The sequence below is a fragment of the Malania oleifera genome, chromosome 5 (assembly GCF_029873635.1).
Source record: "Malania oleifera isolate guangnan ecotype guangnan chromosome 5, ASM2987363v1, whole genome shotgun sequence".
Classification (NCBI taxonomy): domain Eukaryota; kingdom Viridiplantae; phylum Streptophyta; class Magnoliopsida; order Santalales; family Ximeniaceae; genus Malania; species Malania oleifera.
This window is the reverse complement of record NC_080421.1, coordinates 112,819,119-112,832,122: the sequence shown is the minus strand read 5'-3', so window position 1 is coordinate 112,832,122 and position 13,004 is coordinate 112,819,119. Positions and strand designations below refer to the sequence as shown.

Sequence of the window (13,004 nt, the reverse complement as noted above, 5' to 3'; positions counted from 1 at the left end):
GTAGCTATACATTCTAACTGGCCCTTACACTAGTTGGATATAAAGAATGCCTTTTTAAATGGAGATCTAGAGCATGAAGAATTTATAGAATTACCACCAGGTTTTGAAGGTAATCTTGGCAGCGATAAGGTGTGTAAATTTAAAAAAACACTGTATGGGCTTAAGCAATCTCCGAGAGCTTGGTTTGAACACTTTGGGAAGGCTATAAGGGGTCATGGTTACAGCCAAGGTCAAGTTGATCACACCATGTTCTATAAGCACTCAAGTGAAGGGAAGGTTGCTATTCTAATTGTCTATGTTGACAATATTATTTTGACAAGTAATGATAGCAAGGAACTTGAGAAATTAAAACAGATGTTTGCTAATGAATTTGAGATTAAAGACTTGGGTGACTTTAAGTATTTTCTCGGTATGGAATTTGCAAGGTCAACAAAAGGTATTTTTGTTTCACAAAGAAAATATGTGCTTGACTTGCTTGGAGAAACAGGTCTACTAGGGTGTAAAGCAACTGAGACACCTATAGAACCTAATCTTAAACTACAACCTGCCAAGCCTGAGGAAGTAACCAATAGAGACCAGTTCCAAAGATTGGTCCAGCCAACTTTATCTATCACATACACGTCCTGACATAGCCTTTACTATCAGTACAGTAAGCCAATTCATGCACTCACCCAGGCCTAACCACTTTGATGCAGTTTATAGAATCCCGAGATATTTAAAGAGAACTCCTGGAAAAGGTCTATTGTTTGAAGACCATAGACATCTACAAGTTGAGGTATACACTGATGCAGATTGGGCTAGGAGTATAACTGATCGAAGATCAACTTCTGGTTATTGTGCCTTTGTTGGTGGAAATTTGGTTACATGGCGAAGAAAAAAACAAAATGTAGTAGCCAGGAGTAGTGCAGAGGCAGAATTTAAAGCAATTGCTCATGGAGTTCATGAAGTGTTATGGATTAAAAAATTATTGGAAGAATTGAAAGTCACCAATCCGCTACCTATGAAATTGTATTGCGATAACAAACATGTCATAGCCATTGCTCACAATCCAGTGCTTCATGATAGAACAAAACATGTTGAGGTCGACAAGAATTTTATAAAGGAGAAGCTGGACAGTGGACTGATTTGTTTACCCTATATCTCTACTACTGAACAAGTAGCAGATTTACTTACAAAAGGACTACTGAAGAAGCAATTTGAAAATTTGATCGGCAAGGTGGCTATGGAAGACGTCTTAAAACCAACTTGAGGGGAAGTGTTGGAAAGTTTCAAAATTTATCCAGTCAACTCTCCTTGATTATAGGAGAAATTTCTATAATTATGTAAATCTACTCTCCTTGATTATAGGAGAAATTATTGTAATTATGTAAATAATCTTAGGAGATATTCCAGGATATATTCTTAGGAGATATTCTAGAGTATTGTTAGCAATTGTCATTCCTTCCTTTTTTTCTATTCTTTCCTTTATTATTCTTTCCTTTTAGATTATCCTTGTAGTCTATAAGACATTCAGATTGTACCTAATTTTATAATAATAAGAAATACTATTTGAATTCTTCTCCATTTCTAGAGTTTTAGGAGGAAAAAAAAAGGTGTATGTAGTAGTATACTAATGTCATTAAGGATATGTATGATGGAATAATGACTAGTGTAAAGACTATAGATGAAAAAAACTAGATAATTTCCAATCACTATACGTGTACATCAAGGATCTGCTTTGAACCCTTATCTTTTTGCTTTAGTGATGGACCAAAAAACTAAGAGCATTCAAAATGAGGTTCCATGGTGTATGTTGTTTGTCGATGATATTGTATTGATTGATGAAACTAGAGACGGAGTAGAGGTTAAGTTAAAATTATAGAGAGATACTTTGGAATCTAAAGGTTTTAGGATAAGTAGAAATAATACAGAATATACAAAATGTAATTTCAGTGATGCTAGGAGGAATATTGGAGAAAGAGTTAAACTCGATGAAGAAGAAATAAATAGCACTTGTAGAGTTCAATACCTTGGATCTATTATGCAAGGTCTTAAATTTTGATTTCGATTCAAATTTCGAAGCTCCAAAAGTACGGAAATTTCTATGGAAATTTCAATTTTGATGTCAATTTAGATTTCGATTTGACAAAAATAACGGAAATTAGTAATAAAGCATGAAATTCTTTGTGAAACTTTAGAAATGGTTAGCAAACATAATAATATAAGTTTTAGGACTAATATATTACGAATTAAATACATCTATGTTTTGTAGGAGGTGGAAAACTTGTAAAATAGTATGTGTATCAAACATATTTGTAAGATAATGTGCATTAAACATATTCAGTTAATACAAATGAAATTCATATATCATTTAAATATTATTTAGTACACAAATAATGATAGTTTAGAGATGAATGGTTAAATAAAATGTTACTGTAAGTTTATTTTTTCATATAATTTTAAAAGCACTTGTAATAATCTTTTGTTTCGATAAAATTAATAAAATAAATTAAGATAGAAATTTCACTTCACTCCTAAATTTCTCATTTGAATTCTGACGAAATTTCATCATATAGTTAAAATTTCGACAAGTTTCGCTAAAATTTCAAGATTTTGATAAATTTCGGATGATTCGTTGAGATTTCGACGGAAATTATGCAAGGCGGAAATCGACTGCCATTTCGATTTCGAGGGTGACGGAAATTGGAAATTTCGACAATTTCGTGGAAATTTAAGACCATGCTATTATGTAAATTGAAGGAGAAATTGAAGATGATGTAATGCATAGAGCTAAAGAAGGTTGGGTAAAATGGATAAGTGCTTCAAGTGTGCTTTGTGATCACAGAATACCCTTAAAATTAAAGGAGAAGTTTTATAGGACGACCATAAGACCAGCTATGCTATATGGAGCAGAATGTTGGGTGACAGAAACAGAATATCCAAAAAGTAAAAGTTGTCGAAGATGAGAATGCTTAGTTGGATGAGTGGTATAACATTGAAAGATAAGCTAAGGAATGAACATATTCACGGTAAGTTAGGTGTAGCTCCTATGCTAAGGAATGAACATATTCATGGTAAGTTAGATGTAGCTCCTATAGAAGATAAGATAAGGGACGGGCAACTCAGATGGTTTGGACACTTTCAATGTAGGCCCAACCCATCCAATCTTCATCACTCCTTTGTCCAAGCAAGAAGCCCTAGCTGCCTCTGGACTCAGCCCCTTAGCTGCCAGTGGACTCAACCCCTTAGTTGTCACTGGACTCAACCCCTTTTGCAACTTCACCCCAACAATGAACACACACAAACTCTGGCTTACCCTTAGAATTTGCATGAGCAACACATCAACATTATTGCCTGAAGCTACTTGACTCCATGCATTATTATTATTACTCCTGAAACCTTTAGTGACAGGATGAAGAGACTTTGCCAGAGCACTAAATTCTTCCCCAAAACAAAGCCATCCATCGCCTTTGGGCCCTTCGAGAACAAATATAGAGTATCTCTTGCCTCTCTAGCCATGCCCCAATTTCAAGAACTTACCTGTCATCGTTGCATGTATCACCATCCAGTATTTAGGGAAACCAACCTAAGATCTTTGAACACCCTTGCTTGACTTTCCATCAAGAGACAAAAATCCCTGCGAAAACCATGTGCAGCAGCCAAAGAAAGTCTTATCCATCAATTGCGTACCCGTTCTTCTCAACATTGAACAGAGCTACCACCTTACTTTATCCAATCTCAGGTCGAAGGATTTCCCTTCGATCTGAACTGAACGAACCCCCACTATTGAAATCTACCATCCCCATGACGGAACATGATATTGATACGAGATAGAAGAAGATTTTTCTACATAAGAGAAAGCCATTGCAAAACAGCATCAACATCGGAGCACTGTTAGGCCAGTGTTAGAATAGTGCCAGCTACATTTGAAACCCTAGGGCTAGGCTTTACCCTTTGGATTGAGAGTAATACAAGAATCTTTAATGATCGTAGAATCTACGAACTATTGATATTAATTAGTGAGTATTAATATAAAAGATTTGAGAACCACATTAATTAGTTCAAAGAAGACGAATACCAGTGACTTAAGGAAGGCGTACAATTAATTTGTTGAGGAACATAACTAACCTTAAAGCCTTGATGCCCATATCCATCAAGTATGCTCGATGCTCATCATCGTCATTAGGGAACTTCTCAAGTTCCTTACTATAGTAGAGAATGTCTTCCTGTAAATGCCCAGCACCTGCACACCTTTGAAACACAGGAGGAATAATCTCAAACACCATGTGAGAAAATGAAAACCAAATTAATTGGTAGGACCTTTCAATTGAATAGGAACAGGTAAATAGCAGCACATCATAACATGAGCAAAATTTGTGGATGATCTATGACGACATCATAGACTCTAGAACCTTTATAACACCATCTCTTATATGTTTGTTCCTAATTCCAACTTATTTTTTGAGTGGAATTTTATAAGAGCAAGAGGAAGAAATTTTAAAGCAGAGATCCAGGGCTGCAACTGGGTGATCATAATAATAATTTTTTTCCTTCAAACGCAGTTAATGCAAGGATGAACTAGTCTCAAATCAGGTTCTTGATGCTTATGGGAACAAAATTAGCTCTTTTGAGGGTATCAAAAATAAACTGTCTTATTACACAGAATTTCTTGGTTCGCGGAACTCTGAAATTATTCACTGTGCTCTTACTAAAGAAGTCTATCAGAAAGCTATAGCCTCTCTCAACTATCCAAGACTTTTTCTCTAGCTGGAATGAGGAGCTGACTTTGCTGTCATCATTGGGCAATTCTCACTCCACTGTTATTAAAAAATTGATATGAAACTCTGCCATCTATCATGCACGGAAAGCAAGTGCACTAGTATTTGAGAAAACCCTGTTCGTTGTGGACTCTACAGTCCATAATATTCTCTGTTAGGACAATGGTATGACGTAAAGGAATTCAGTACTCTGCTACTCTTGTTCTTTTTCTTTATTTTTTTTTTTTGTTGTTGTTGTTGTTCTTTTTGTTGTAATACCCTTTTTGAGCTAATATATTCTTCTTACTTTCTAAAATATAAGGGGTGTTGTTTCGTAGGCACAAGAAACTAAGCTAATATACACCATTGCGTTCAAATATCGTAATACAATCTATTCCCCCTAACACCCCTAAAACTAGGTGGAATCAACCATTTGCAGTAAAAAATGGAATTAAATTTGACACAAAGCTTAGGGATATTGGTAGCCTGGCCAAAATTTAACAATTCATGGGAAGACAATCAATATGCACCCCCACAACACTTGCAATGTAAATGGATCGACTAATTGTAGTCATGCACTCTCAATGGAAAGTTGCCCTGTATGCATTGATATACAAGGAATTTAGACCAAGATTAAAAGCATCATTTTTTAAGTGTAGGATTGATCCAGTGCATGTTTTTGCATCTCAACATAAAGTTAATCCTTTATTATTTATAGATCAAGGTCTTTAAATCCAAGTGAACTACTGGCACGTCCATTGTGTATGCCTAGTGACAAAATTTCAACAAGGCAAAGTGCACTCTTAACAAGATGCACTTAAGCAGCGGGATTTGAAATTACATAATTAAATTTGAAGATTGAAGGAATTTTTTCCAAACAATCATGTTAAATTGTTGGCCCACAACCTAGCAGCTTAAGCTTTTGGGTAAAGTCGTAATCTAACATAGTATTAGAGCTTGTTACAACTTTACCAAGTCGTCCTGGGTTCTAGTCTTGTTGCCCGCGTTTATTATATTTCCTGTAATGGGTGTTATTTATTGTGTGTTTATCTCTCCATGTGCTGTTGTTTTCATGTGCAGGGGGGTGTTATAGCTTGATATACATTGTTGGCCCACAACCTAACAGCTTAAGCTTTTAGGTAAAGTGGTATTCTAACAAATTATACAGTCGGAATCTGCAATTCCTAGGATTTTGAATTTCATCATCTTCAAACCTTTTACTAGTTTCAAATGCTTCACACAAACATATCCCTTTGATTAATTTCTTAACATTGTTGTTAAGCATGTCAGGTTGTTTTATGCTTCAAGAGGAAGTATGTCGATGAAATAAGCTTGCAGTTGTTTCTTATGGAGATGGCATACCTTTCAATTATAATGTCAACATCTGCTTTGCTCTTGGGACCATTAATAAGAACTCTAGTAAGGCTTAGTATGTCCCGATAGTCCCCCAATTTGTGGGCTTCTTCATCAGCAGTCTGAGAAGGTAAGCTCTCTTCAAGCATAGATGTATGTTTTGTACTAATCAATGGTTTTGGTATCCTTGGTGTGTAATTTGTTTCTATGCCCAATCTAATACAAATTACAGCCATTGCGTATGCAACTCCTCCAAACCCTGTGTGTGAAACAAATAGATAGTACCCTGCACAGCTGTACACAAAAGTTGTTTCAGTATTATTAGATTGAGAAAAGAAGGTAAAATATCTACAAAAGATTAATTTTTTCAATAAATGGGGCAAATATTACCTCCTGTTCACTCAAGTTCAGAAAGAAGGATTGTTAAGATGGAATATGGACTGCCTAATTGTTGAGAGTATCAATATTATAAATAAAAGGTCCTTTCAGCTGGCAAGTCTAATATCAGTCTAGGATGGGCAATGGCAAAAAAATGCGGCAAAAGAAACTACAACTAAGTTACAATCTTAATCATCCAAAGTAAAATGATCAAGACCTGAATGAATAGGAAGAGAGATCATATACAGCGTTAATTTATATTATTTTATTTATCCAGTTATCAAATGAAAACTTAATTATAATGGTGGCCCATAGAATAAAAACACAGCCTAGGCTTAAATGGTTCATTAAGAACCAAAATTGTCATGCTATTTGTGGACAATGGAACTCAAAAAATTGGAGGCCATTATCTGTAGCTTGCAAGCTTGCCTGGCTTAGTGTTGATACTTACTCATCTTTGCAGTGCTGGATTGCATCAACATCAGAAGCTAAAGCTTCTCTCTCCCTAGTTAATGGTATCCTCCTATATTCTATACTGTAACCCTCATGTTTTAGTGAAGTGTATACTTCAGCAGGTGTCTTTACATCATCTGTAAATATGTTCTCCCAGTATCCTATGACATACGACTGATTTAATGATGGGCTATATTCTTCACGATGCAGAAGCATACGACCACCAGATTGCCGGACCTCATATAATATATCTTCCTTAAGACGTGCCTCCATGTGTTCCACCTGCCCAATCATCAGAATAAACGGAGATTGGGAAAAATATTTGGAGCAATGGCTTGTTTAACTAGAACAAATGGCATGAGGCAGTGATGACTCACCACTGGACCGGTAATCCCCACATGCTTGAGCGTGTCAACAGGTTTATTGAGTTCCCTAAGGACAAAGGGTGTGCCATTAATGTAAACAACTGCTTCTTCTCTCAGATCAGTTAATATCACTTTCTGAGCAACACTTCTGTCTGTAATGGGCTTGGTCTCTAAATAGGCTAGCATTCCTTTAGCACCAGCAATTGTTGGAGTTGCCATGCTATACACAGGGTATCCATCCACCTGAAGCAAACAGAAGTTTTTAAGTAAAAATGGCAATGCTAAAATTATATACAGTACAATTCAATACCATATGAGCCAAATGCTAATGCTGTTCAAGCAAGAAATTTGCACAAGGAATCACAGGATAATTTTAAAGGGTTAAAAAAATTGATCCAATTGAGAAGATAGAGGGCAATGATCAGTATAGCCACAAAATGAGGGTAACAGTTTAGTCTTCCTCAGCAACATTGTACCATATTGCATTCTCCCATGGTCACCAATTCGAATTTGAGCTTCCCCGCAGTCAATTGGGGAACCTAATGGGTCACCATATCTTGTAAAGTCAGCCTAGGGCATTCTTCCCACCTCAGGATTTCCTATAGCTCCCAATAGGATGACTCAGGCCCTTAGATCCCCTAGTAGACCAGGTCAGTCACTCCAGCCTCAAGTTAGCCTAGAGTTTAGGTTTGAAGGTAGATTTATGAGATTGACAATGCAGAGTACTAGCCTGATCCTAGGCATCTCACAAACTCACCTAGGCATGACTAGGAGGGCTTACTAAAGACATCACTAAGAAAGTCAAGGTAGACGTGCGTACCTATGATGGCTGACTAGATCTAAATATCTACTTAGATTGGGTGCAAGAGATAGACAACTACTTGAGTGGTACCATGTGGGATGTGAGGAAAAGTCAACTTTGCCAAAATGAGGCATACTGCCAAAATCAACTTCAATGTGTTCTGTTTGCTCATAGAAGACTAGATTGGAGGTAATAGGAATCATGAATGGCAGTTTGATTATCACACATCAACTTTGTTGGATGAGAATATGTTATTTTAGTATAGTAGGTTGTGTTAATGGGGGATTTTAGTCCTTAAAACTTTATTATTTTTAATATATATAAGAGGGCATACCTGGAGCTGTACATGTACCCCAGGAAACTGCCACCTAACTAGTCCTCCTTTCTCTCTTCTCCCCATCTTCTCTTCCCTTCCCTTCTTCTATCCTCCATCTCTAAGTTTACAACATGCTATCAGAGCATTGCTCTCACTCAAATATGATTTATCTTAATTGATTTTGATACTCTTTCATTTTTTTTTTTTTCTCCTTACCCTCCCTTAATTAGTCCTCAAAAATGATTTTCTGGTTGGTTTGAGAGTCGTTTAAGGGCACCCTTTGGGTTGCACAGCATCCTTGGTAGGAAGCTGTGTTTTCATGGTGATTTACTGATGTGAAGTCAGGTATACTCTGTTACCAGTATGCTGCTGTTGCTGTTCGTCTGTTCCTCGGGCTGCTATCAGTTGCACTCTGGTTGCGATTTGCTGAGATGCTGTATTGATGCCATGTGTTCATGATTGGTTGTTTGCAATTTTGTACCGATTTCAGATTGGTTTCGATTGGTGTTCAAAGACTTATTTTCCTGCTCTTGCCAGCATTCATTTCCAGTTGCTGCCAGCCATAATGCCTGTAGCTGCCATCAGGTCATTTACTAAATGCCTGCAGTACTTTGCTGTGCTTTGCCCTGTTCTTGTGGTTAAGTAGTTCCTTCTAGGGTACTTTATCAGTTCTGTAGTCAAAACTGCCTTCGAAATTTTGCATTTTGTAAGGTCTGAAGTGTTGTAAGTTCTGCTTTTCGGAGGTCCTGATAGTGCTTTTTTGTGCTTGTGTGTGCTACCTGATTTCTTCTCAAGCTCCGTCCTGTGATAATGCAGCCATTGATACTACCTCTGACTATAGTAGGGAAAGTTTTGGAGGATGAGGGTGAAGTTTGGATTATGGTCATGGCAGCAACTGAGTGATAGGACGAGGGATTCGTTGTGGCAATTACTCATGGTTTTTTTATCGATCAGTGGCATGGTTGGTTTGGATCATCTATTCCTTTAAAAATACTAGTTTTTCATATGTTGTTTCTCTTTTTGAGTACTCTACGTGTGTGTTGGAAAATAAATATTAAGGCATCTTTTCTGTCTAGAGTCGAACTTAATCGTAAATCATTGTTTTCCCTTATTTATTTATACCTTTTGCTTTGTCAAAGGGATTATTCATCAAACATCATGTGTACATACCCCTTAACAGACTGGATTAGCTAAAAAAAAAATAGAAATTTACTGGTCTCTACTCCTTCATATGCATGTTCGTAAAACCTTTTAGACCTTACAACTTGTTTTCTGCTCAACAAGATCCCTCAAGTGTTCTAGGGGAACAAATTCCCTTCTCCATTGTGTACCCAAAAACATTCATGTCCTTCTCACAGGTGCTCTACTAGGTCTGCATTTTAAATGCCCAAACCATCTAAGTTGCCCCTCCCTTATCTTGTTTCAACCAGTGCTATACCTAAATTATTGCTTATATGCTCATTTCTTGCTCTTATCTTTTAATGTTAAATTAGTCATCCACCTTAACACACGTATCTTGGAAACTTTCAATTTTTGTACATGTTTCCTACTTGCCCAACATTCTGAACCATAAAGTAGAGCTGGCCTTATAGCCATCTTATAAAACTTTCTTTACCAATCACACCTTAACACACGCATCTCAGCAACTTTCCTTTTTTGTACATGTTTCTTACTTGCCCAACATTCTGAACCATAAAGCACAGCTGGCCTTATAGTCATCTTATAAAACTTTATTTACCAATCATCCACCTTAACACACGCATCTCAGCAACTTTCCCTTTTTGTACATGTTTCTTACTTGCCCAACATTCTAAACCATAAAGTATAGCTGGCTTTATAGCCATCTTATAAAACTTTCTTTCTAATTTTAAAGGTATTCTACGATCACACAACACATACCTGGCACACTCCTCCATTTTAACCAACCTGTCTTAATTCTATGTACTACATCTTCAATTTCCCCTTCAACTTGCATAATAGATCCAAGATATCTAAATCTATCGATGTTATTAATATCTTGATTATCCAGTTTAATCTTCTCTCTCTTGCTACTCCTTACATTACTGAAATTACATTTCATATATTCTATCTTATTCCTACTTATCCTAAACACTTTCGATTCTAACCTGAAAATCATTCTAGTAATGGTACTAAATAGGGTTTCAAAAATCAATTGGTAATATAATTTGAAATAAAGAATTTTTTTGTTGCTCAAGGATCATGGAGTGCCAAGAATTCAATGCAAACAAGAAGAATTGATCTTTCTTCTACAACCACAACCTTTATCTCAGAGATTTTGAGCTTTTGCTCATGTGTGGCTTAAACAATTTGTATTAAAATTACTTTTGTTTTGCTTTATGCCTCCGATCTTGTTTCTTTTTGCTGATGAAAACATGGGGAGCGATATTTTTGAGACTCTAGTCGCTAACTGTTTTCATGTTTTTATTGCTACTATTATTTTTTTTTATTGCTCCTAATATTTTGGTGCATGGAATCTAGTAGTAACATAAGGATTTATTTGGCTTTGAAAATATTCTAAATCTAACAATCAAATATGCGATAGACTATTATTTGTTGAATAGATTGAGTAGTCTATTAACTGCATCTATAAAGGTCATCTCATAAAACTAAGTCTTATGAAACAAAGTCATGAAGATCTCCATATTTTTTATTGATAGCATGAATTTAGGAGGAGCTTTTAAACAGTTTATTTCCATCCTCTGAAGTATTCCTTAAACTTTTTGTCACCATAAAAAAGGGAAGAGATTGTTTAAATATATTCCACATGCTTAACTTCAATATATTTCTAAAAAAATTAATTTTTTTTAATGAAATCTAAAACACATTAATGTATGTCTTGGATTGTTTATTAAGAATGTATGTTGCATATCTTGCATCAGATATCTTGTTGGATTTATGATAAGACGACTTGTCAAACATCTTAAGCATGGCTGCATGCTATTAACATGCTATTTTATGCTTACATATTGGATTCTTATTTCATGAACTTGTCTCACAACTCGTCTATTACTAGAACATATTATACTTACATGGCATATCTGATTATAATCATCAAAGTCAAGTTTATATTTCATTAAATATTGGGGTTGTGAGTTTCTAAGCGAATTTAACATTTGAACATTCTTCCTATTCAACAAGATCTTTTACAATTTGTTATTCATGAGTTGACTTAATCATATCTTGAAGGAAATCTCTCCTATGTAATGTTTGGTGAAAGCCAAACTTTTAGAATTTTGATGATTAATTGATCTAACCTTAATCTCAATCCCAATAGAATGAATTTCTTTTGGAAAATTTTCAAATTCAGTTGACTTCTTTGATTTAAATTAAATGACAATCACCACACAAAGATATGAAATCTTTCTTTCTTTTTTCAACTGCAATGTTTCAAAAACTCAAGCTGTAATTTTCTTAGCCAGAATAATTCAAATTTGAATTCAAATAATTAATGGGTAATATCATCAATATCTTGTAAATTAAACAACAGCAACAAGAACACTCAAGAGATTCATTACATCACTTATTACATGTCGAATTGTCGAGTGCATTTTTGCTTGACCTCTCTGAGAATCCAACAAACTTCTGTGTTATTGAGGAGTTCTGCGTTTATTCGATACTATTTATGTTTTTTTTTATACAAAAAAAAATTCATCAGATAAAGATAGAATTTACCGGTAGGAGAGAGCACATCTCCTTAACAAAGTATGATAATCCCTAGGAAAACTAAAAAGAAAATTGCAAAAATAAACAATGACAAAAAACTCAAAACGCCCTCAGAAGAAACTTCCCATTGTGCTGAACTTCAGAAACTCAGATATTATTTATGCTTTTTCATTAGGCCGAAAGTATTCTACTTTCATTTAGTCAACCAAGCTCACCTACAAACTCATCTATTGTTTGAACTTGTAATTAGCTTGCATAAGCTGCAGGTGGCTAGCTTAGCCAATTGGGTTGTTTACCCAAGTAGTGATTGTTGGCTTCTATCCATATAGGATTGTTCAACAGCTGATTTTGGACAAGTTTTGTCCGAGTGCAATTAGCATGCTTGGTTGTAAGTTGAGTTGATTGAAACACAATAAACCCAGATGTTGTTTGATTGTCTGGAGGAATATTTATTTGCTTCTGCACTTTAAACTTGCTTAATATTGTTTTCAATTGATGCAAATAGGCGTAGAAATAAAACAAGAAATTCAGAAATAAAAACTGAGATTTCAGGGTAGTGTTTTAGCAACCTTTCTTGATTCAAGTAACTACTAAATCCATAAATAATAAAGAGATGACTGCTGTGAATTTTAGGTCAGCAAATAAGACAATTTCTAGTCACAACAGCAACTTAGTCCTCAAATCAATACCTATGTTGGCACTGTTTCAGAATGGTAACAATGGCTTTCTGCCAGCCTCTCATGCTTTTAGCTGCGATGGAGGGACTGGTAGGCACCACGAGGTCAAATCCTCAAAACCCTAGCCTCCAAATCTTCACAACCATAGCTGGTTTGGAGCTGAGCTCTGGAGAAAAATCTTCTCAAAGATGAGATGCCAATAACCTCCTGGAAAAGAGTCAAGTGGCTGAAGACTCTATT

The 13,004-nt window shown here is 35.6% G+C and overlaps 1 protein-coding gene across 5 annotated transcripts in view; it reads right to left on the bottom strand.

Moving 5' to 3' along the window:
• LOC131156522 (uncharacterized) overlaps positions 1 to 13,004 on the bottom strand; it is a 138,813-nt gene that overhangs the window by 19,916 nt on the left and 105,893 nt on the right. For all 5 annotated transcript variants that reach the window (XM_058110282.1, XM_058110280.1, XM_058110281.1 and 2 more), the window contains 4 exons: positions 7,298 to 7,528; positions 6,919 to 7,202; positions 6,099 to 6,383; positions 4,108 to 4,230 (listed from right to left, as the gene is read on the bottom strand). In XM_058110282.1, the coding sequence (XP_057966265.1) occupies positions 4,108 to 4,230; positions 6,099 to 6,383; positions 6,919 to 7,202; positions 7,298 to 7,528 (923 nt within the window). The remainder of the gene's footprint in view (positions 1 to 4,107; positions 4,231 to 6,098; positions 6,384 to 6,918; positions 7,203 to 7,297; positions 7,529 to 13,004) is intronic.